Below are 22,963 nucleotides of genomic sequence, written 5' to 3'. Positions count from 1 at the left end.
GACAACATCCGACGTACTATAGATCTCATAGAGAACGCCTCCAGGACCAGGGAGGGGATGGCAGTGTTATCATTGGACACGCACAAAACGTTTGATCTGGTAGACTGGGGGTACATCAAGAGGGTGATAGCACACTTTGGTTTCAGCCCTAATTTCTCAAGGTAGGTAATGGCTAATTACCATAGCCCCTCAATGCAGCTTTGTGTTAATGGGGTCAGATCTGAGCGGATCAGTATAACCAGGGGCAGCAGGGCTGCCCCCTGTCGCCACTGGTCTTCACTTTATCTATGGAGCCGTTTGCGGACAGGATCCGACGAAACCCAAAAATAAAAGGGCTCACGGTGGGGGAACATGAGTACAAGATCGCGCTATACGCAGATGACGTGCTCATAACCGTTCCCTGGTGCCCCTATGGGAGGAGATTGAGGAATTTGGCCGGGTCTCTGGATTTAAGGTGAACCTAGGCAAATCCGCCGCACTGACAATCAATCTCACCAAGAAGCAGCAGGCAGCCCTTAGCCCCACGTTACCGATCCCATGGGTTGAATCTATGATTGAGTATCTTGGGGTGCGGACATCTCCTGCCTGTACTCAAGTAACTTCCCCCAGCTACTGGATGAGTTCCGGCGCGACCTGAAGCAGTGGGATTCCCGAGAGATGATCTGGTTCAGGCGCATCGCTGCAGTAAAAATGAACCTGGTTCCTAGGCTGCTGTACCAATGTGCTGCTCTCCTGGTAAGCGTCCCACCGAGTGAACTGATCACCTTGCAGAGAAATATATAAACATTCAGCTGGGGGGGGGGTGCAGGATAGCAAAAAGAATCATGCTCCGTGGTAGGGTGCTGGGAGGAATGGGAATCCCGGATGTGGTTAGATACATGGTCACAGTCTGCTGACCAACCTCTGTGGAAACAGTTGGAAGAAGCCTGGTGCCCGGTTCCCGATTCAGAGCTCCCTCACTTGGTAAAAGCACACACAATCCAGGGCCACCTCTCGGCAACAAGCGCAACTGTTTGCAGCTGCAAGACAGCAGTCCGTAAATGCTAAGAGAGGTGATAAGGCAGTTGCACTGAGACTCTGGGATTGCCCTTTCTAAGCTAGTGAAAATCAGGCTCAGACTTGCTTTTAGAAGATATGGTCAATTCCCCGAACTCTGGCACGACAGGCTGTTTGGCAGGTTTTGTGGGGCAATGTAGGTCTATTTGATGATTTTTTCATTTTACAGATGTTCATTTTGACCAATGTTACTCTCTGTATATGTTTTCAATGGACCATTTGTCAACAATTTTTCCACAAAAGATACCCTTATGTACAATTCAAAACAATGTGTCACGAATATTAAACGCAGGAAATATTTTTCAATGGTTACTGCCAGAGTGTATTCGTTTGTCTTGACCCGTCTAAACCTCCTATTTTTGCCTATGCACAAACGTGCAGGATGTTTACAGTGCCAGTACCTGCCTTATTATTGATATGTTATTTGAAACCTTCATTAAACAGGTGAGCAGCATAAAATGTGTCAAAACTTTAAATAGTTGATGGAAGCTCGTTTTCATTTTTGGCTGTTATGTGGCTTGAGCACCAGCTATAAGCTTAAAATATTGAAATTGGCCTGCAGCGCTAGGAGGAAGATGTGTCGAGTGATACACAGCTTGTGGGTGGTTTGGTTATTTAACCACCCATTGACTGCCCATGGCCATGATAATCCCTGTTGCCATTCCCACCCACTACAGGTCCCTCACCACCCAAAACACATCCTCCTGGGATCTCTTTAAGCTAGCTCTGTCGAGCAGGTGCATCAACATTCAAATGGGATTGTGCCCTCTCAAGTATTCCTCATCTTCGATAATTATCTTCCTGCTTCAGCTACTTTGGAAAAAAGTAATACTCCTACGTCCCGTCCCCTTTCCTCCATACTTATGGGACATCTCTCCGTCCTGTGGGACGGGACCGGAGCACTTTGTAAAAAGCATCCAAATTATTTTCAAAAATGTGTCCCTCTTTGCTGCGCGGGGCCCGTCACGCGGCCGTAACCCCGCCCACCTTGGCTCCGCCCCGTGCATCGCCCATCAGTCCTTTTCTCCGCACGATCGGGGCCGGACACACTTGCATCTTCGGAAGTTTTTCTTCTGTTTTTCCCTCTCTGGCTCTCGCTAGCGTTCGTTTACTAGTCTGTCTTTTAAACTAGATTTTCCAGACTGTTCATCGTGTCACTGTCGCTTTGCGAGGGCGGATCCCCATCCTCTTTTGTTTAGAGTGGTTGGGTCCGGAACACCGTTGGGACTCCTGTTTTTACTGCGACTCCCTTTCGGTCCGGGCTCTTGAACGTCGGTTGGAGCGGTGGGAGGTGCTGTTCGGTCGGACTCCTCCTTCACATTTTCAGGCGTTCATCGACGAGAAGAAAAAACGCCCGGTAAGTTCTTTGATTTTCAGAGCATCCCGGCCAGGGGATACCTTCCCGGGTTCCTCTCGAGCCGGGAGGGGCATCGATCGCTCTGTTACCGGGGTTCGCCCTGAGGTGCCTGTCGGGCCTAATAATCCTACCGGAGTTTTCTCCGAGGGTCTCCGTAAGGGGCCTGTGTTCACCGGAGTACACTTCGAGGCCCCTCCTGTGGGGGCTTTGTGTAGACCCAGTTCTACTGAGTCGTGGGGTACCGGAGCTTGCTCTGAGGCCTTTCTTTCGGCTTCCCTCAAAAACAAAACCGGGGTACGCCCCGAGGTCTTGGCTGGGCTTGAGGTTACCGAACGCATGTTCGAGGCCCGTGCCGGTGAGGCTTATACCGGGCCTAGGTCCGAGGCTCCTCGTACAGAGGCTAAGGCTACCAACAGTTCTGAGGGGCCGGGCAAGGCCCTGTCGGTGACAGTGCACCGTTCCCGCTCTTGTGGTGACACCAGATCGGTTGAGGGGGCAAAGAAGAAAGTTTCTTCTTTTACCGGCAGTGCCGAGGCTCTTCCTTCGAAGGCTCAGTTGGCGGTTGGTATGTCGCAGAAACATTCCAGGCCTCATAGTACCGGCTCTGCCGAGGTTCCTTTCGTTAAGGCTAAGATTAAGACCCCTGATCCATCGACGGGGACCCCTGCCTCACTTCAAGTGCTTTAGTTCCCCTCAGATGAGGACAAAATGGCGACTTTTCCCGCCACGACCACGGCGGCCATTTTAGGTACTACCCCTACAACTACGCCATCGGCCCCTGGTGTAGGGTTCGGTCCTTCGGGTGAACCTAAGGTCCCTTGTGCGCATCCTTACCGGCCGGTTTATGATTGGAACACCCGGATGCCTCTTCCGCACAATGTTTCGTTGCCCGCGGGGGCCTTTCCCTTGATTTATGTGGATACGTCGGCAGAGGGGCCGGTGTGGCACCCTTCCCCGTTGCGTCCCTGGATTTGTTCACCTCATGAGAGGCCTCCTCAGGTTCCGAAACAATCTCCTGAGGACGCCTTTTTCAGTAAATTTCAAGCGCTTATGCGCACCGACCCCATGAGGGAATATTTCAAGGGGCCTTTCAAGGAGATATGTCTACCCGCGCCTCCGGCTCCACCCGTTCCGTCGGTGGTTCCGTCGGCGCCTCCCTTGCCCGTGGTGCCTCCCCCTGTGCTTCCGCCTGTGCCACCATTGTCCCCAGTGGACAAGGCAGTGCCTGACTCGGCTCAGCAGGAGCCGGACCTGTCAGATGACCCTCAAGGTGATCAGGACAACGAGGACCTGCCCCGCTCTACCAGAGCTTTCCATGACCGGGTACTGGACATGATGAGCTTCTTAGATGTTCCGGTGCCCGAGGGCAGGAGGGCGTGCTTTCTGGGGCGTTCACCTTGTCTCCTTTGGAGCCTACCGGCCTGTTCTTGCAGGAGGACGTTCTGGCCGAGGTCCGAAGAGTTTGGGAAAAGCCACACTCGGTACTTTTGTCAATAAAAAGATTGACGCGAGGTACAGGCTACATTCCTCTGAAGGAGTAGCCTTGTCGTCTTGTCCGCCTCCCTCCTCCACAGTGGTGGCTGCGGCCACGTTGCAATCCAGACCTGCAGCTTCCTCCTCCGCGACGGCGACTCAGGTCTTGGGAAAGGAGGACAAGCTCCTGGACTCCCTAGGGAGGAAAATCTTTGCCAATTCGACCTTGCAGCTCAGGCAGGCCAATGCAGAATTGATTTTGGCGGGAACTAACATACGGATGTGGAGAGGTCTGTCGGAGTTTGTGGAGCACATTCCGGTCGAGAAGCTGGAGGATTTCAGAGGAGGCCTTTCCAATGCCAGGGTCTTGGCCCAGGATCTCCTGGAGGCTGCGGCTCATCACGTTGACACCTCGGCTCGGGGTCTGATGCTAGGGGTTGATACCTCGCGGCAAGCAAGGCTACATGCCACTAAGTTCTCGAAGGAGGTGCAAGACAAGGTTCTGGACCTTCCATTTGATGGTAAGGAGCTTTTTCACTCTTCTACTGATGTAGAGCTCACCAAAACCAAAGACAGTACTCAGACGGCCAAATCATTGTCTGTTCTGGTTAAACCTCCCTTCAAGACTCAAAGGCCGTTGTCGCAAGGTCGACCTTCCTCTGGTTTTAGGGGCTTCCTCGACCGCAAAAATCGCAGAGTGGATACTCCTGCGTGGAATAACCGCCGTAGACAACAGCGTATGCGGTATTTCTCCCGCTCCTCAGCCTCCTCGTCAGGCTCAGGTGGCACCGCCACCGATAACCCTGCCAAATGAGGGTTTTCCGCGCTCGCACGAGACCCCGGTGGGAGGACGCATTGCGTCTCATTGGGAGGCATGGCAGACCATCACAGAAGACGGATGGGTCTTGTCAGTCGCTCGAGCGGGCTTCCGCTTACCTTTACCCCCTACCCCACCCCTCAACCCTCCTTTTAAGCTGTCGGGCTCACCCAAGGCCGAGGTTCAGAAACTTCTGCTCCTCAGAGCTGTGGAACCCGTTCCTCTTGGGGAACGAGGGGAGGGCTTCTACTCCCGGCTGTTTACGGTGCCCAAACCCAACCAGGCTGGCCTGCGCACCATCCTAGACCTTTCCCAGTTCAATCTTTCCCTGCCCCAAGAGAAGTTCAAGATCACGCCTGGCCAGATTCGCTCCTCGTTGCAGGCGGGCGATTGGCTAAGCGTGGTGGATCTTCAGGATGCGTACATGCATATCCTGATTTGGAACCCAAACAGGAGATACCTCTGTTTCTCTTTGGGAGAGGAGCACTTCCAGTTTCGGGTGCTTCCTTTTGGCCTCAGTTCGGCACCGCGTTTCTTCACGAAGATGATGTCGGTGATCGTGGCCCATCTTTGTCTCCAGGGTATCCATGTGTATCCCTATTTGGACGACTGGCTCCTACGCAGCCCTTGCCCGTTGGCAGCAGCGGGCAACCTCCAGTCTCTCCTTCAGCTCCTGTTCCATCTTGGGCTGTCGGTGAACTGGCGGAAATCCTCCATGATGGTCTCACAGGACCTGACTTTCCTGGGTTTTTGTTGAAACACGATTGACTGCCGAGTGTATCTGACCGGGGACAGAATGGTGGATCTGTTGGCCACGTGTCAGATGTTTACGCAGTCGGAGAGCATGTCGGCCCGGTGGTTCCAGAGGCTTCTGGGCCTCATGGCCTTGTGTGTGCTGGCTCTTCCTCTTGCTCGTCTCAAAATGAGACGGACCCAGATGGCTCTTCGGAGTTCCTGGCGTCAGGCTGTGGACCCGGATTCCAAACGGATAATGATTCCGGATTCCATGAGTGGACCTGGACTGGTGGTCTTCTCTCAGCAACCTGTCAGTGGGTGTCGGGTTCCAGGACCTAAGCCCCATGGTCACAATCACGACAGACTCCTCCCTTTTCGGGTGGGGTGCGACGTTAGATCTTCTTCAGGTCTCGGACCTCTGGTCACCTCAGGACAAGCTCCTGCACATAAAATCAATTGGAGCTTCTGGCGATTTTTCTGGCGCTCAAGGCGTTCAGACCTCTCATTTTCAACAAGGTGGTCCGCATAAGAACGGACAATGCGGTGTCAATTTACTACATAAACAAGCAAGGGGGAACGAAGTCTCCCCCTCTCGTGGATCTGTCCATCCAGATTTGGGAGTGGGCTGTGCTTCATGGGGTCTGGCTGCTTGCAGTGCATATCCCGGGCCGGCTGAATGTCACCGCGGATGCCCTCAGCCGGCGGACAGTGGTCAGCTACGAGTGGGAGTTGAAGGCGGAGATCCTATCATGGATTTTCTCGTGTTGGGGCACACCGGAGGTGGACCTCTGCGCCACGGCGGTAAACAAGAAGCTGGGAGCCTCCTCTCTGGGGGACGCACTCGAGATACCATGGCAGAGCATGAGATCTTATGCCTTCCCGCCTCTTCCTCTGGTTCATCGAGCAATTTGGAAGTTGAAGAGTTCTGTCAACTGTTCTCTTCTACTGATAGCTCCGTGGTGGCCGGCCAGGTTTTGGTTCTCAGAACTTCAACACCTGTCGGTGTGTCCGCCGATCAGGTTACCAGTAACTCCCGATCTTCTTCACCAAGGGGAACAGCAGATGTGGCACCCCTCCCCACAATTGCTCGGCTTGGCGGCATGGTGCCTGAGTTCACGGCTCTAGAGCCTTTGGGTTTGTCTGCGGATAACTTGCGCATTATCCAGGCAGCGAGGAAAACCTCGACCAGATCCCAATACAAGAGTAAATGGCTCAGGTTCTGTCATTGGTGTTTGAAGAAAGAATTGGACCCGAGGGTGGCGACGATTGACACAGTGCTGTCCTTTGTCTACGCCCTAGCAGAGTCAGCGGTTCATGTCTTGTCCTGCAGGACTCATCTCTCGGCGATTTCCGCCTAACTCTCTACAGACCGGTGTTCTTATTCGTTAACTAACCCGGTGGTGAAGAGACATTTTGCTGGTTTGACGCGACTCTACCCTCCGGTTCGTAGTCTGCACCCGCCTTGGGACCTAAATGTAGTCCTGACGGCGCTGTGCCATAAACCTTTTGAGCCAATGGCTACGGTTGACCTCAAGTACGTGTCCTGGAAAGTTTCCTTTCTGGTATCAGTTACGTCAGTGAGTGAGCTCCAGGCATTGTCGGTGGAGCATCCTTTCTTGGTCATTCACAAGGACAAGGTAGTCCTTTGTACGAACCCAGCTTTCCTACCAAAGGTAGTGTCCGAATTCCATCTGAATCAGTCTATTTCCCTTACGGTCTTTTTTCCGAACCCTGCCTCGGAGGCGGAAAGGGTTCTACACTGCCTGGATGTCCGACGAGCTCTTAAGTTCTACCTGGACAGGCCTGCCGAGCTTCGGAGTTCTTCCCAACTGTTTGTGACCTTCGGTAAACCCCAGGGCAGGCCGGCGTCTAAGGCATCCATTTCCAGATGGATTGCTGTCTGTATCAGGGAATCTTTCACCGTCCAAAAGCTGAAACCTCCTAAGGGTATCCATGCACATCAGGTGTGAGGCAAGGCAGCTGCGGTTGCTTTTCAGAAGTATGTTCCCTGGGAGTCCATCGCTAGAGCGGCTCCTTGGGCCTCCCCATCTGCTTTCTGTAAGCATTACTGCCTCGATATGAGCTCTAGGGCTGACGCTGAGTTCGGTCAGGCTGTGCTGAAGAACCTGTTTCAGTAAGGGGGTATTTCCATCCACCCCTAGTTCCTGTAAGGAGTGATTGGGAAGCTCCCATAAGTATGGAGGAAAGTGGACGGGACGTAGGAGTATTACCAGGATAGTCACCGTAGTGACCACCTTACTCCTAGGCCATAGTCCCCTTTCCTCCATACGCCCGCCAGCCGTCCCCTCTAATAAGGTTCCTCTGTTATTGCTAATGGGTCTTGGACCCTGCGATAGAAAAGGACTGATGGCGATACGCGGGGCGGAGCCAAGGTGGGCGGGGTTACGGCTGCGTGCCGGGCCCCGCGCAGGAAAGAGAGGAGGGACACATTTTTGAAACAAATTTGGATGCTTTTTACAAAGTGCTCCGGTCCCGTCCCACAGGACAGTGAGATGTCCTATAAGTATGGAGGAAAGGGGACTATGGACTAGGAGTAAGGTGGTCACTACGGTGAGTAACCTGGTGATTCTCGACAGAGAATGCTGTGCGGTAGCGTCAATGACTCGTTGTGCCTAGAAGGCCTCCGTCCGATGGTCGACGTCACCTGCAGTGTATATAGCACGCGCAGCGCCCCGTTAGCTTGAGTTCAATTTCTCCGACGCAGCTTTCGCTTCGAGAGAAATTACGGCGCACTTCGGTTTGTTAAATAAAATGTCATGTCTTCCATCAACTCCCAAGACGGGTTTTAAGAAATGTCAGGATTGTGTGTCGAAGATGTCAACCACTGACCCCCCCCCAACCCCCACTGCGTTTGCCTATGGTGCCTTGGCACAGAGCATCATTTGAAGGAGTGCAAATCGTGTCAGGCGATGGCTGACAAGGCTCTGAGAGAGCGCAAAGGTAAATTGACAGTGTGGAAAATTCCCAAATCCCCTCCTGTCCAAAAAAGCGTACTTCAGATGAGCCGAGCGATTCTCCTCGTCGAAAAAGATAGAAGAAATTTCAATCGAGAAGTCATTTGTGTCATTCTTACCTTCCAGGAAGTCGAAGAAAAGACGTCATAGTTCTCCTTCTTCTTCGAGTGACTCCTCACCCAAGAGAATAACATGTTTAACGAAATCCGACTAGTTTTGGAGGAAAGTGATGAAGATCTTCGAGAGAGAAGCCCCTACTGCTCAAAAGAATGGAAAAAAGACCATGTCCCGGTTGCTCTGCATAAAGACAAGGTGGTGTCTAAGGCAAAACCCTGTGCTCCCTCGAGTCCGGACGCAAGCCTAACGAACATCGAGAGCCTTCGAAGCCTCGAAAGAGTGAAAAGGTGTTGAGGATCTCGACAAGTCGAGAGTCCAGCCCTTCGAGGGCGTTATCGAAGACAACTGACGAAAACAAAATCGGTTCCATCAACGCCCTCGACGTCGGAACCTTCAACACCCATATCGAAACCATTGACGCCTAAATCGAAGACTTCGACAGGCCGACTCCAAAGGTATTTTCTGAGCCATTGAAGGTAACACAAGAGAAAAGTCTCTGCCACAAAACGATTTCTTGAAGTCTTTCTTCAATCTATGAAGAATGTGAACCATCTGATGATGATCAAACACATTTTGGTCTTCAATATGGCACTCCAAATGTGCCAGATGAGTTTATTTCAGATGAATCTAGGCTTAAAGAGCTATATGACAAACTACAATCAGCCAGTGGGGTAGATGCATCTCCTGAGCTGGAATTTGGAAAGCCAGATCATGCTGATAGCTCATTTAAAGAATTGATGAGCAAAGTAGTAGAATATTTAGGATGGAGTAGACCTGCTCCTCCTTCTCAACATAATTACTTAACAGACATATTAGACAAAGGTCCACATAGGGATCCTATTTTGCCCTTCCATATTGTTTTGCAAAAAAAGGATTGCAACAAATTGGTAAACCCCATATTTTATTTCTGTGGTTAATAAGAACTTTCCCAAGAAATAAAGAACATCAGGCAGTGACCCACATTTCTTAACCAAGCACCTGACTCCAGAAAATTTGGTGATCCAAGCAGCCACGTCCACAAAACAATCTGCTTACCTTACCATTCCTACAGACGGATGATAAACGGGTGGACACTTGGGCACGGAAAGTATTTATTGCCGGCAGCATGGCCTTGAAATCGGCAAAAGCCACTTGTGCCTTATCTAAGTTTTCGTTCTTCCTGTGGATTGCGCAGCAATGTCGGCTGACCACATCCCCAAAGGGGAAGAGAGAGACGGCTTCCGGGATATCATCAAGGATGGTAAGAAGGCAATGTGTGAGTGCTTCCAGTCGTGTCTGGATACTGCAGATAGCATTGGCAGATCCATGGCGACTAGCACCATGCTACGCAGATTTGCGTGGCTGAGGAAGTCTGGATTTGCACCGGATGTGCAATCTAGATTACTCAATATGCCTTTTGACAGCTCAAGACTGGTAGCAAGGCTGATGAAAGTCTGGAAAGGCTATCGACCTCAAAAGCGGCAGCTAAATCTCAAAGTGCCGCTATTGGACACCCTCAACATTCCTACTCTGGTACATCATGTTGGAGGGGTAAGTCCTTTCCTTTCTACTCAATTGGAAGAGGGAGAGGACAAGCCAGTCATAGAGGACAAAGAAGCTTCCCTCGTGTTGGACGAGGTAGTGGTGCTAAATCAGCCCAAACAATGGCAGCTTTGCCCTCAGCCGCTGCTTCAGTTGCCTCCTCAAAACCTCTTAGGCCTTAATCCTCAAGACCCCAGTAGAAGACGGGCTCTCACAGCATCTGAAAGAGTGGCGAGACATTACTTCAGATGCCTCGGCACTTGAAACGGTAGCCCAGGATTACTGCCCTCCTTTTCTAAAAAGGCCCCAGGATCATCCACCGGGGAACAGCTTATTGAATATTCCAGATCCGGTCCTTGTGCAGGAAATTTTGATCCTGCTAGAGAAAGGTGCAATAGAACCAGTACCTGCAGCAGAGAGGAACAAGGGTTGGTACTCCCTGTATTTTCTAATCCCCAAAAAGGACAGAGGATTGAGACCCATCTTGGACATGGGAAACTTGAACAAGTTCCTCAGGAAGGACAAGTTCAAGATGGTTACCCTTTCTCAGATCCTTCAGGCTCTCCAACTCCAAGACTGGATGGTATCATTGGACCTTCAGGATGCTTACTGTCATGTGCCTATCCATCAAAAGCACAAAGCATCTAAGGTTTGTAGTTGGCGGTTCTCATTACCAGTTTCAAATTCTGCCATTTGGGCTGACCTCCGCCCCAAGGATTATCACCAATTTGATGGCAGTGGTGGCAACGACTCTCAGGAGAGGGGGGATTCACGTCTACCCCTATCTGGACGATTGGCTGATCAGGGCTTGTTCTCCCAAAAAGAGAAAGTGGAAGCACGACTTGCCACTTTCTCCACAAACTGGGCTTCTCCCTCAATTACAAGAAGTCAAACATGATAACTTCTCAAAGACTCCCAATTTATCAGAGCAGTCCTGGATGCCTCCTCTGGAAAAGCCTTGCCACCAGAGGTGAGGGCTCACCACATTCTGCAGATGGTCACCAAATTTCAGAGTGCCCAGAGTCTTCCGGCCCACGATTTTCTGCAGTTGCTCGGCCTCATGGCATTGTGCATTTTTCTGGTGCCAGAGGCTCGCCTGAGATCTCTCCAATGGGCTCTCAGGACTCAATGGCCCCAATTCTCAGGCAGGATGTCAGACCTCCTTCAGCTTCTGAGCAGAGTCGCACAGGACCTTCTGTGGTGGGCCTGCGAGGACAACATTCTGAAGGGAGAGCCTTTTTTGCAACCATGGCCGGAGATAACAGTAGTGATGGACGCCTCACACACGGGGTGGGGAGCCCACACCAACGATCTGACAATCAGCAGTCGTTGGTCTCCATCGGAGTCCAAACTACATATCACTCTTTTGGAGCTGAGGGCAATCAAACTAGTGCTGAAGGCCTTTCTGCCCTCTGTACAGGGAACGAATGTCCTGATAATGAAGGACAACACAGTGGCCATGTACTACCTCAACAAGAGATGAGGTTTAGGGTCACTACCACTGTGCACAGAGACAATGCAGCTCTGGTACTGGGCAATTCAAGAAGGAATCTCACTATCGGCAGTTCACCTAGCCGGAGAGGAGAACACGGCGGCGGACACTCTCAGCAGGCAGAGCAGTCTCCGAGTGTGAACTAGCTCAGGAAGTCCAAGAGATCTTCACCCTTTGGGGAACCCCGCAAGTGGATCAGTTTGTGACCAGTTTGAACCGGAAGTGAGTGCTATTCTGCTCCAGGGAATTTCCCCCAAGAGGAGCTCTAGGACACTCGTTCATGGTGGACTGGGAGTTTTCATGTACACGTTTCCTCCAGTCCTCGCCATTCCTCACGTGATCAGGAGGTTGAGAAAGTTTGGGCACTCCATGATCCTAATTGCCCCAGATTGGGCCAGGAGAACATGGTACCCAGACTTTCTGGACATGTCCATCTGCCATCTGATATGTCTTCCACAAAGAAAGGTCTCTGTCTCTCTGTCTGTCTCTCTCTGTCTCTCTCCATCCAGAGGTGAAAACACTCAGCCTTCACGCATGGTTTCTGAGAGGCTGATGTACGACGATTGGGACCGCCCGGAAGACGTATGAGATTTTGCTTTCTGCCAGAAGACCAGCAACAAAATCCTTATACTACTGTCGTTGGAACAAGTTCCAGCAGCTGGTGTAGGAATAAGAATATGGATCAATTTCAGTCCAATGCACCGACAGTGTTATCTTTTCTACTTCACTTAGCAAATCTGGGGCTCCAGATCACAACAATAAAGGTTATCTGGCAGCGTTTAGATTTTCAAGCGCTCATCAGAGGAAACCTCATACTTTAAAATCCCTTTAATCAGTCAGTTTCTTAAAGGACTCACTAACGTGTTTTCTCCTACTCCCTTTCAGGTCCCTGTTTGAGATTTAAATCTTGTATTAAAATTCTTAAAATGCATCCCTTTTGAACCCATGCATTCATGTCCATTAAGACTATTAACAATAAAAACTGTTTTGCTAGTCGCAATCAGATCTGCCCGCAGGGTGAGCGAATTGCAAGTGCTGTCTTCGATATACATTCTTCTATAAGGAGAATGCTATTCTAAAAGTAAGACCTTTGTTTCTGCCAAAAATAGTCTGACTTTCATTTGTCCCAAAAGATAGTTTTACCAACTTTCTATCCCTGCCTCATCCTGGAAAGGAGGAGAGGTTACGTAGACTGGACCCTAGGAGGGCTCTCCGTTTTTATATCTTGCGAATGTCAAAAATTCAGCAGGACGATCCCTTATTGATCGGATTTACAGGTCATAAATTGGGGTTAGCAATAACAAAACACTCTATCCAGATGGATTATTCTGGCTATCTAAGAATGCTATAGACTGGCTGGCAAAGATCCCCCAGAGGGTCTAAGAGCTCACTCAATCAGGCGCATGGCTACTTCTTCCGCTCTCCAGAGAGGAGTACCTATTAAAGTCATTTGTGCGGCAGCCACTTGGGCTACCAGACACACCTTTGTAAAACATTACTCTCTCGATACTTCTTCTACTCAAGAGGGAGCTTTTGGGAAAGCTGTCTTGCACTCTGTCTATGATAACTGATAAAGAAAGATCTAATTCTTTTCCCACCTCCAAGACTATTAATGCTTTGGGAAGCTATCAAAGATGAGGAATACGGGAAGGACACAATCCATTCGAAGAACAAGTTACTTACCCCTTGTAACGTTCTTTCGATTGGATGTTCCTCCCACGTATTCCTCATCGCCCCTCCCATCCTACCTCACTGCAGCATGTACGTCTTTTACACTCTACGCTCTGAGTCTTCTAAGTCTAAGGAGGCACTAGTAATTCCTCTAAACATGGAAAAACAAGAACTGACGCCAACAGTGTGCTATATCTACTGCAGAGACCTTCGAGTGACGAGGATTCATCGACGCTACTGCACAGCACCCTCTGTCGAATTTTTTTTTCAAAGCAGCTGAAGCTGGAAGATAATTGTCAAAGATGAGAAATACGTCAGAGGTACACCCAATCGAAAGAAGGTTACCAGGGGTAAGTAACTTTTTTTTGGCCGGCAAGTGTTATTTTAAGCAGTTTTCTTAGATTAATAGGCTTACTTACAGGTGCTATTGGTGTAATATAAATGCCTCAACCAAGTGTGCCTTCAGCTACTTGCTTTAAATCTGTTCCTTGCATTGTAGTCCAGTTTTAAACAAGCATTGACAAAGCAAACAGTTTTGGCTTGTTTATAGGTATTAGATAGGCATGTTAACTGTTGGCTTTTGTTATGCTTGTTTAAGTATGACTGAAGAACACTCTGCTATAATCAGAAGGGATAAATAACAATCAAATTAGCCTCTAGAATGCAACAATACAGTCACATATGCCAGTGACTAATGCACAATTTGTCATTGGTGGTTCAGTGATAATGCTGTTTAATTGGCTTCAGAGGGAGGGAAAGTGGGGTGCGAGGGAGAGACAGAATGACAGACGCAAGGAGACCCACAGAGACACAAACAGAAAAACAGGGAGGAAGGATAGCTCAGGGGCAACGTGTTTGTCTTGGAAGCAAGACAACGCAGCGCAACACATGTTCAAATCCCGATCCCGCGCTTAGAAACCACTCGTTGGTATTAAGCGTGTTATAAAAGAACAATTATAAAAAGAGAGAGGCAGAAAGACAAGTAGACAGAGGGGTATCGGGTAATATTTTCGCCAGCAAAAATATCGCCGAACATATGGTCGTCAGGAACGGCCATAGGTGATATTTTTGGTGGCGAGAATATTAGGTGCGGGGGTGTCCCCCGCAGGGTCCATGTGTTATTTTTGCCGCAAAAATATGGAGATATTTTTGTATCACAATATTTTTGCGGCGAAAATATCACATGGAACCGAGAGAGGTAGAGATGTAGAGGGAGAAGGACACCCAGACAGGCAAGTACCTTCACACAATTCAAATATTTTTTTATTCAAAACACTTTCCAGTTGCTAGATCAGTGTATGTTACACCAGGTGCAACGAATGGCTGCTTAATGTATTTGTGTCATCATAAAATGTAGCTTGTAGGTTCTTGCTAATATACTCGTAATACTTGCAATAGTACTCATATGATATGGGTGCAGAAGTCGAAATTAGCATTTGATGATCAGGAGCAAAAACAAGCTCCTGGGTATCAGTCATCACCCATTAAGCAGGAGCTACATTGTAATTGTGTATTTGTAAAGCGCTTATACACAAGTGAAGTGTTTCAAATCGCTTCAAGACTGGAGGAGAACGAGGGAAAACAGTAGTAATTCTTAGGCCTTAGTTTCAGAATGATCTAAAAAACATCTCAGGAACCAGGAGCTAGTACAGTCAATCATACTTGTGTGCAAGATGTAAACTAACTTTCTGTCCATGATGTATTATCTAATATATGCTGTGTCCTTTATTCGCTTTCATACACATTCCCATACCTACACAGTTAGTATCACATAGCTATGTTTCTATGGCACCACTTACCTGGGAAGCCACAAGTAGCTCCTGGTAGCTCTTGGCTTCAAGCGAACCAGGTGCCCCTTGGCTATAACTATAACTAGGAGCTAAATAGCTCTCAGCTCCTGGCAATTTCGAACCCTGTGATGTTGGTCTGCTTTGGTAGCCCATTTGACTTGAACTGCACAGTGCATTTGAAGATAGGAGAAGGAGCAGTGGTGATAGTGGACTTGTGGCTAGTTGGCAAGATATCGGGGTGAAGTGCTATGATTTGTGAAATATTCCCTCCCTCTTAATTGTCTTTCAAACAAGGTGTAAGGGGAGGCCGCTGTTGTCTTAACTGAAAATGTCTTTCTTTTGCAGGAGGAGCAGTTTCTCGGTTTTGGTTGTGATGAAGTTAAACTACGAAGTCCTACAAGAACTTTCACAGGTAAATCCCGTGGTGCCCTACAGTACTCTTGTTATCCACCCCATCTCCCAACCCATCCACAGACAGACTTCATCACAAGTTTTACAATTGGACACAACAGCCGAGCAATCCCTGAAGTTGCAAACAGCCAGGGGCAGCAGTGTTATATCTAAGAACACATTTATGCTCCTATGTCCCCTTTCCTTTCCTCCATACTTGTAGGATGTCGACCTTGGGTAGAGGGCAAGATCTGAGCATGGTGGAAAACTGCACTTAAGATATTTAAAAAAGAGGGTGCCAGCACTTATGCGCAGCCACGCCACTACATAAGTACCTCCTGCATGCATACATGCCCAGGTTTGCAACCGCCAGTCTTTTTCTCTGTGTCTATAGGGCCAGAGCATTGCCAAGCAGGTGCGCAGTTCTTTTCTGCATTGCCTAAATTTTCTCTTTCTTGAACCCCAAGAGGCCCTAGATGCTCTGACAGAACACTCTTGGTTTCTGACTCTCATTTGCTCCGTTTTCCATAGATTATTTTTGGCACCCTGTCCCATTTTGCTACGCATTTCCTTTCTGGTCCCACACTTGTAGTTTAACGATGTTTGGCTTGTTTTTTTAGAACCCTAAATGGGTTGGGACGCAAGACCTCGAAACTTCAATCTTGGTGTCTAATCTCAAATGATTGGCACCTATTATCTCGCATGCGAAATGTGGAGTTAATAGTGGAAATTGCACCATTTTGATAGTTGTAATGTATTTTGCATTTGCCTCTTTGTATGCAAGCTAGTTGGGAACTGTCGAGGAAGAGGCACACTAGGATCAAATTGGACCTTGCACCATTTAACGTTTGGAACATTTCTGTGTTTGTTCCATCATTCCATCAAGAGTGTCCACAAGAAACTGCGTGATACTGAATACTCTGACGCTTATTGCGATGTTGAATACCTTCCTTATGAAACTGTATCTCTCACACTGAGCTTGCACTTGCTTGCTATGTAAATATAATGTACTCTCTCATGTATGCGCCCAGATGCCCCAGGGTCAGGAGCGCTTTATAAATTAAGAAATAAATAAATATGCAGGTCAGTAAGTGTAAGTAAATCTGGTTGACCTACTCTACTACCCTGGCACTCATGGAAGCTGCAAAACCATCCACTTTCCTCTGACACTTTTAGTTTCAACACACTAGGGCAATGTGTTTTGGGCATTGCAGTCACTGCAGGTAATTGTATGGGCTCCAGGGAGATGCTGACAAGCAATCTATTTGGAAAAACTTGAGGCCGTTTCAAGCTATTTGATTGTACGCCTATTGTACCTGTGAACAACATTAGACTGTGTGGAGAAGGTATACACTAACTCATTCTTTTTCAAATTGTGGGCTTTTAAATCTTGCATTTCAGGCTTCTTCTACACTGAATGTTTTTTTTGTACCTACTGAGTCCCATTTATTAGATTTGGTGTGACTTAAGTATTTGGGCACGCTGGGCCTCATTACGAGTTTGGTGGTGATTTGGCAGTGAATCTGCCGAAATGACCACTAAACTCTATTAACTTTACTGCCACCCGGTCCCGTAGATTTACCACGTTATTACGAGTGGTGGTAATTGCCTATTTTTGGAGTACATTGGATTCCATGGGGATTTTTGGCGGATTTACGGCATGGTAAATGCACCGATTTTTGGAGAAAAAGTGGTAGATTTACCTCCAGCTGGAGGTAAATCCTCCCCTTTACCTACAAATGTATAATTCGGTGGTACGGGAAAAATAATGGTGATTTCGATGTCTCCAAAAACAGTGGCAGTCAAAGGGTTTAGAAGGATGAATGAGTAAAATAGTGTAAGTATGAATGTAGTTGAAATAGAACAGTTTTAACAACTAGGTATATTTATATTTCATTAAGAGATTGAGGTTTTCAATAAAAAGTTGAGATAAAATAGATTTTTAATGCACTATGAAGCAGCAATTGATGTATCCCAGAAACGTGGTAATGAAATTGTGTATTCATGTATAAATGGGTTGTACAATAACGAATTAAAGATATCTTTTTGTTATTTTGAAGAATGTGTAGTGACTACTAATTCATGGACGACTGTATAGAGCTGAAATACATAGCAGAATCTTCTCCCCCTTCCACGCACTTCCCCTTTTCCAGTTACCTGCGCGTTCTTAATGTCACTGGGCCTAGTAAGTTAGCTGTTTTTTGTTCTCTCCTGTTCCCCTCCCTTTGCTTGTTCTCGCTCTGAAATACTTGTGTATGAGCACGATATAAATAAAATATATCATATCATATATGAAAAACGATACAGGACCAACCAAACACATTTTGAGTATTAAAAGTAATGGAATCGCCAACACTTTTTTCTTTACTGCCAAACTTCCAATGCAGCCCATTTTATGCAAGACATGGTTTAGTTACAGTGGTCCTGCTGAAAAGGTTATTTTCCAGCACTGCTCAGGAGACACCGGATACGATCAAAGCAGGCAGCAGCGATGAAATCCAAGGCCAGGCGGCATGTGGCGTAAACAAAGAAACTGCTCCAAAACGGTTCCTCTTTGGGATGGAGAGCAGCAGCTGCAGGAGCAATGTTCTTTGGCAACAAGCTACAAGCTGGCACCTGCAAAGTTCAAAGCCAAAACTGAGAACGAGACTGATGCACGAATGATGCTCTGGATGTTGTTGGTCAGTCCACAGGATGGTTCAGGGGCACTTCTGATGGCTCCAATAAGCAGGATCATCTTGCATGGGCCCGGATTGGATGTTCCCACCAGCCCAATGGTCGAACCACTGAAGAGAGTTGAGATTGATAGGGCTACACTGGGACATGGTTGAAGGTAATGCTGGATGTCTTCAACAGTCGTCATTGGAAGCTGCAACTCTTTGTAGGGCTCTTGGCTCCAAACGACAATTTGAAGAAGGGCTGCAGGACTCTTTTATCCCAAATCCGAGCCAGGGTCTCCCAGCCCACCAATGGTAAGGGTCTGCACCATTTAAACTGGCAAGGGCTGTCCAGTCATGAACATCCTCTTGCCCCATATCTAGTCAGCACCAGACGTACCCCTGGCCTGAGTGTGGTTTGGGATTAGACAGCCTCAGCCCCCACATCCGGCCAGATGCTCGCACCACTGCTTTTCCTGGGAAACTCAGATTTGCCCAGGTAGGGTCATACTTATATGCATTTCTAGACCGGAGAAGGCAGGAAGAATGCCAAAGGCAAGATGGCCAACAGACAGGGCAAAAAACATGTGAAGCACCCATTTTTAGTATAATGCACTTAAAATAACATTATGGAGTAAAATGCAAAAGTGCACATTAGCAAAATGAAAAACACAGTAGAAACATTAATGATGTTTGTTAATCTGCTTAGAATCACATGCTGTGCATAGGTCCGACATCCAGTGGTCACTGCAGAGTATTGCATTTTGTTTTTCGTAGTCGAAAAGGGGACGTCGACAAGGCGTGTCTGTAACACTATCCCTATAATGACGTGCAGTGTGCCCACAATCCCTCACGCGTCGAGGTCCCTCAGATTTTTTTCCGCCCAGATATTGGTCGCCTTTACGCAGAGCTCCTCGAGAGACAATGCAAAAACTTTATTCGACCTTTGGTCGTTCTTAACTTATATTATTACTTGCATCCCTCCTTCAGCATCGTAGCTGCGAAGCTGTTCACCGCCAATCAAGATCTCTGACGGCAGTGCCTTCGACGGAGGAGGTTGTTCGGCGTTCGCCAAACACGTGGCCTGGCCTCGACGGCCAAATACAGTAGGGAGAGTGGGGTCGTGGGACATTTATTGTTTCTCTTTGAGAATGCCGTTCCCTTTTCCCTCCCTTTCCTTCGGGGTTGTTGTCACATGCAATCGGTTCCTCAGCTATGGAGAGGACACCCTTTAGGTTTTGCCCGCGTTGCAAAGGCAAGTTTACCTGGAAAGACGAGCATAAACGGTGTAACCGTTGCTTGCCCCTCGACCACAAAGAAGACGGCTGTGCGGCCTGTCAGCTCCTTGAGCCGAAGACTTTAAAAGAGCGCAGGGTCAAAAGCTGGGGAGCCTACGCCATGTCTAGGTCTGATTCATCACCCGCCGCCGCTGAAAGTGACGAGGAATGTGACAACCCGACGTCCGTTTCGGAAGTCGTAGACCTCTCTAAGGAGCATTCACGTTCCTTGTCGTCTGTCCCCGGCCCAGACAAGCTCGGCTCACGACCTGCTAATGGGGATGAACACCCCGGCGACAAGGACGCACACAGAAAACACTCCCATAAACACACAACCCACGGCTCTTCCTCGACGAAGAGAGCATTAGCGCCAACGGAGACGCAGGTCCTACCAGCAGCCTCCTCAGACCATAAGAGTCTTAAGCCCCCCTTGCAACCGCAAACGCGACTAACGACTGGGCTACCCCCAGATAAGGGCGCTATCACTATAGCCTGTAACGTCGACGCCGGAGGTACCCTCGACAGGCAGTTTGGTTGTCGAGAGCCTGGCACGGATTATTTCCACCGATAGCCACAGACGGACGGCGAAAGAAACGTCGATCACCGCTCATAAGGCCCGGGAGACGCCGAAAAGGTCAGAAGGAAGGCAGGAACTGCCCCCTCCGTCGAGAGGGACTCCTAGCTTACCAGAAGGCTTTTCAGAAGGCAAGAGGAACCTTTCTTCGACGTTATGGGATAGGTCGACGCGTTTTCTAACGGAAGGTCCCCCCTTCCCCCCTGACCGCTCTGGGGTACCTCATGAAACCCTAGAGAGATTTCAGTTCTGTATGGACAAAATGGAGAGGTTTATGGAGACTCAGAACCTTCTAACACCCAAGAGATCAAGAGAGAGGGACCTCAGGAGGATCCCAGGGCCAAGTACCCTAGGCTGTTTGGTCCCCCCCAAGAGGATGTAGATTTGTATGACCTCACTGGAGAGGACCCCCACTTTCAGGAGGATGATGAATTCATAGGCAATGAAGGGGATCAAAACCTAGAGGAGGAACGTTTTGAAGACAACCCGGATATGGGTGGTGGGGGCTTCGGAGAAGACCCAGAAGAAGGCGCTTCACAGCCCTGGCAGTCCCCATAAGCGTTTTCAGACCCTGACGCCATAAACCTACCCCCCACCCAAGGACTCACCTATTAGGAATACGTCACCTATAGACGATCAACCTACCTTTAATGCACTACTACGCAAGGCAGCAGTGCATTTCGAGATCGAGACCGGGGAAAGTTCTCCTGACATCGCCTTTGTAGAAAAGATCATTAAGGAGAAACCCCCTGTCAGCCAAACCATTCCCCTTCTCGCCTCAGTGTTTACACCTTTGAAATATCAGGTGTTCCATCCGAGGTTTTTTGCAGTGCAGACGGATAAAGCAGGACAATCTTGGGCCTATCAGACTTCAATGCTTATTTTGTAAGAAAGGTTTGTGATGTTCACTTCTCAGATTCACTTGACACAAAAGCAGGTGTACTGACTGTGCACCCTTGACCTTCTCTATATGGCCTTTCCAAGATTTGCAGCCACTTGTTATTGCTACCAGTTCAGAGTTCTCCCATTCAGACTGAGCTTATCGCCACAATTATTCACCAAGGTCACGGCGGCTGTCACAGCCTTCCTCCTACAGGGCGGCATACTTATCCATCCATACCTGGAAAATAGGATCCCCTAGAGCTCTTCAATCCCTCAAAATCTACGCCATTCTGAATTCATGTGTGGCACCAGACGGAGCAGTGCTTTTTAGCAGAGAGTATCCCGATCTTGCAAAGCACAGGCTTTCTTAAGCTACAGACCCCTTGACTACACCTTTTGCTTTCCAGATTATGCTGGCTATCATGGTTGCCTGTATACTGATATTCCCTTATACAGTACTGTACATGTGCAACACCGCTTCACCTGGGGTCCAGGTGAAGTCAGGAGTGGAACCTTCAATCCATGAACATTTCTATCCTGAAGCCTTTGATGGACAATAGATGGCAGACTGACTGGTGGGGTTGCGTTCATCTAAATCACAATGGAATTTTTCCTGATTAGCATGGAAGTCACTCTAAGATCCCTGCAAACGGTAGTGTTTGTTGCAACTGGACAACCATAGAAATGTCCTTGAGCTGAAAGACGGCTTTCAAATGGATTGTATCCTGCAACGTATTCCTCATCTTTGACATGTAGTGTCCACAGCTCTGCTGCTTCGGCAATGTTTTGGGCGCCCTGCGCGATGGCGTTGGGTTGGTGTCCCTCGAAGGCCTCCATTGAGGGTGATGTCATTGGATGTTATAAGTAGCACGCACAGCGTCCGTAGCCTCAGTTCCTTTTTTTTCCGCAAACGTTTTTGCATCGTGAAACTTGGTGTGCCTCGTACTTTTACTATTTGCTGTGAAGATTTTCTTCGATATGTCTTCGTCTTCCACTCCGACGACACCTCTGTCTGGGTTCAAGAAATGCTGGGACTGCAGATACAAGATGTTCCACACAGATCTGCTTCGTGTCGGCCTCTGGTGCCTCGGTGGGAGCCATGACACAGATACGTGCTCCAAGTGCCAGTCGATGACTGGAAAGGCCTTGCGGGAACGAAAAGGGAAACTCAAGGTAGGCAAGGTGCCCAAGCCCCATAAGTCTGAACCTTCGACTGATGAGTCGAGAGGTGACTCTCCTCAGAGGAAGAAGGCCAAACGCTCAAGGTCCCTGAATGGTTCCCGCCACTCTTCTCTGTAAAAGCGCTCGTGGAGAAGGCACTGCCGGTCGCCTTCCTTGTCTTCTTTAGGCGGCACCCCCGAGAGGGTGAGTTGCCGTCCAAACATTCGTCGCCCCCGGAAGCTTTATGGGTGAAAATGCTTGACATTTTCGAAAAGCAGGGCAAGGCCCCGTCCACGCCTTCTGTTGAAGCCGGCAGGGAACGGTCTCGGCTGGATACTCGCGCACCCTCGAGCACGAGTAAACGGCACGATCTTCATCGAGAGCCTTCAAGGCCTCGTCCGGACAAGGTACACAAGGATCGCTCGAGACATGGAGAGGTTCTGGTCTTCGTCTCCTTCAAAACTGTCCAAGCCCCCGAAGCGCTCGAAGCCATCGACACCACGCCAGTCGATAGTGCATGTTGGGTCCTCCACCCCGATCAGACCCTCGATGCCTTCGGAGCCCTTGCCGACGCCATTGGTGCCTTCAGTGCCAAATTTACTGGCACAGCCAGTGGTAACGGTAGAACCACCTAAAAAGGCGTTGTGTAAGTCCACTCATCCCGTCAAAGCGTTCGAGGAGAAGGCACCGCCGCCCGACTTCCTCGGTGTCCTCTTTAGGCAGCACCCCCTAGAGGGTGAGTTGCCCATCCAAACATTTGTTGCCCCTGGAGTGGGAAGCTTTCTGGGCGAAAATGCTTGACATTTTGGAAAAGCAGGGCAAGGCCCCGTCCGCGCCTTCTGTTGAAGCCGGTAGTGAACGGTCTCGGCCGGATACTCGTGCGTCCTCAAGCTAGAGTAAACGGCACAGCCCTCATCGAGAGCCTTTGAGGCCTCGTTCGGACAAGGTAAAAAAGGATTGCTCGAGACGTGAAGAGAGGTCCCGGTCTTCATCTCCATCAAAACCGTCGAAGCCCTCG

General features: G+C 49.0%; 1 protein-coding gene across 5 annotated transcripts in view; it reads left to right on the top strand.

The window, feature by feature from the left end:
* KMT2A (lysine methyltransferase 2A) overlaps window positions 1–22,963 on the top strand; it is a 2,049,111-nt gene that overhangs the window by 108,155 nt on the left and 1,917,993 nt on the right. For all 5 annotated transcript variants that reach the window (XM_069614436.1, XM_069614434.1, XM_069614435.1 and 2 more), the window contains exon 2: window positions 15,350–15,416. In XM_069614436.1, coding sequence (XP_069470537.1) covers window positions 15,350–15,416 — 67 coding nt within the window. The remainder of the gene's footprint in view (window positions 1–15,349; window positions 15,417–22,963) is intronic.

Source organism: Ambystoma mexicanum, chromosome 9 (assembly GCF_040938575.1).
Source record: "Ambystoma mexicanum isolate Mex_15411 chromosome 9, UKY_AmexF1_1, whole genome shotgun sequence".
NCBI classification, from domain to species: Eukaryota; Metazoa; Chordata; class Amphibia; order Caudata; family Ambystomatidae; genus Ambystoma; species Ambystoma mexicanum.
Note: the sequence above shows the minus strand (reverse complement) of the source record. Positions and strands in the feature narration are given on the sequence as shown.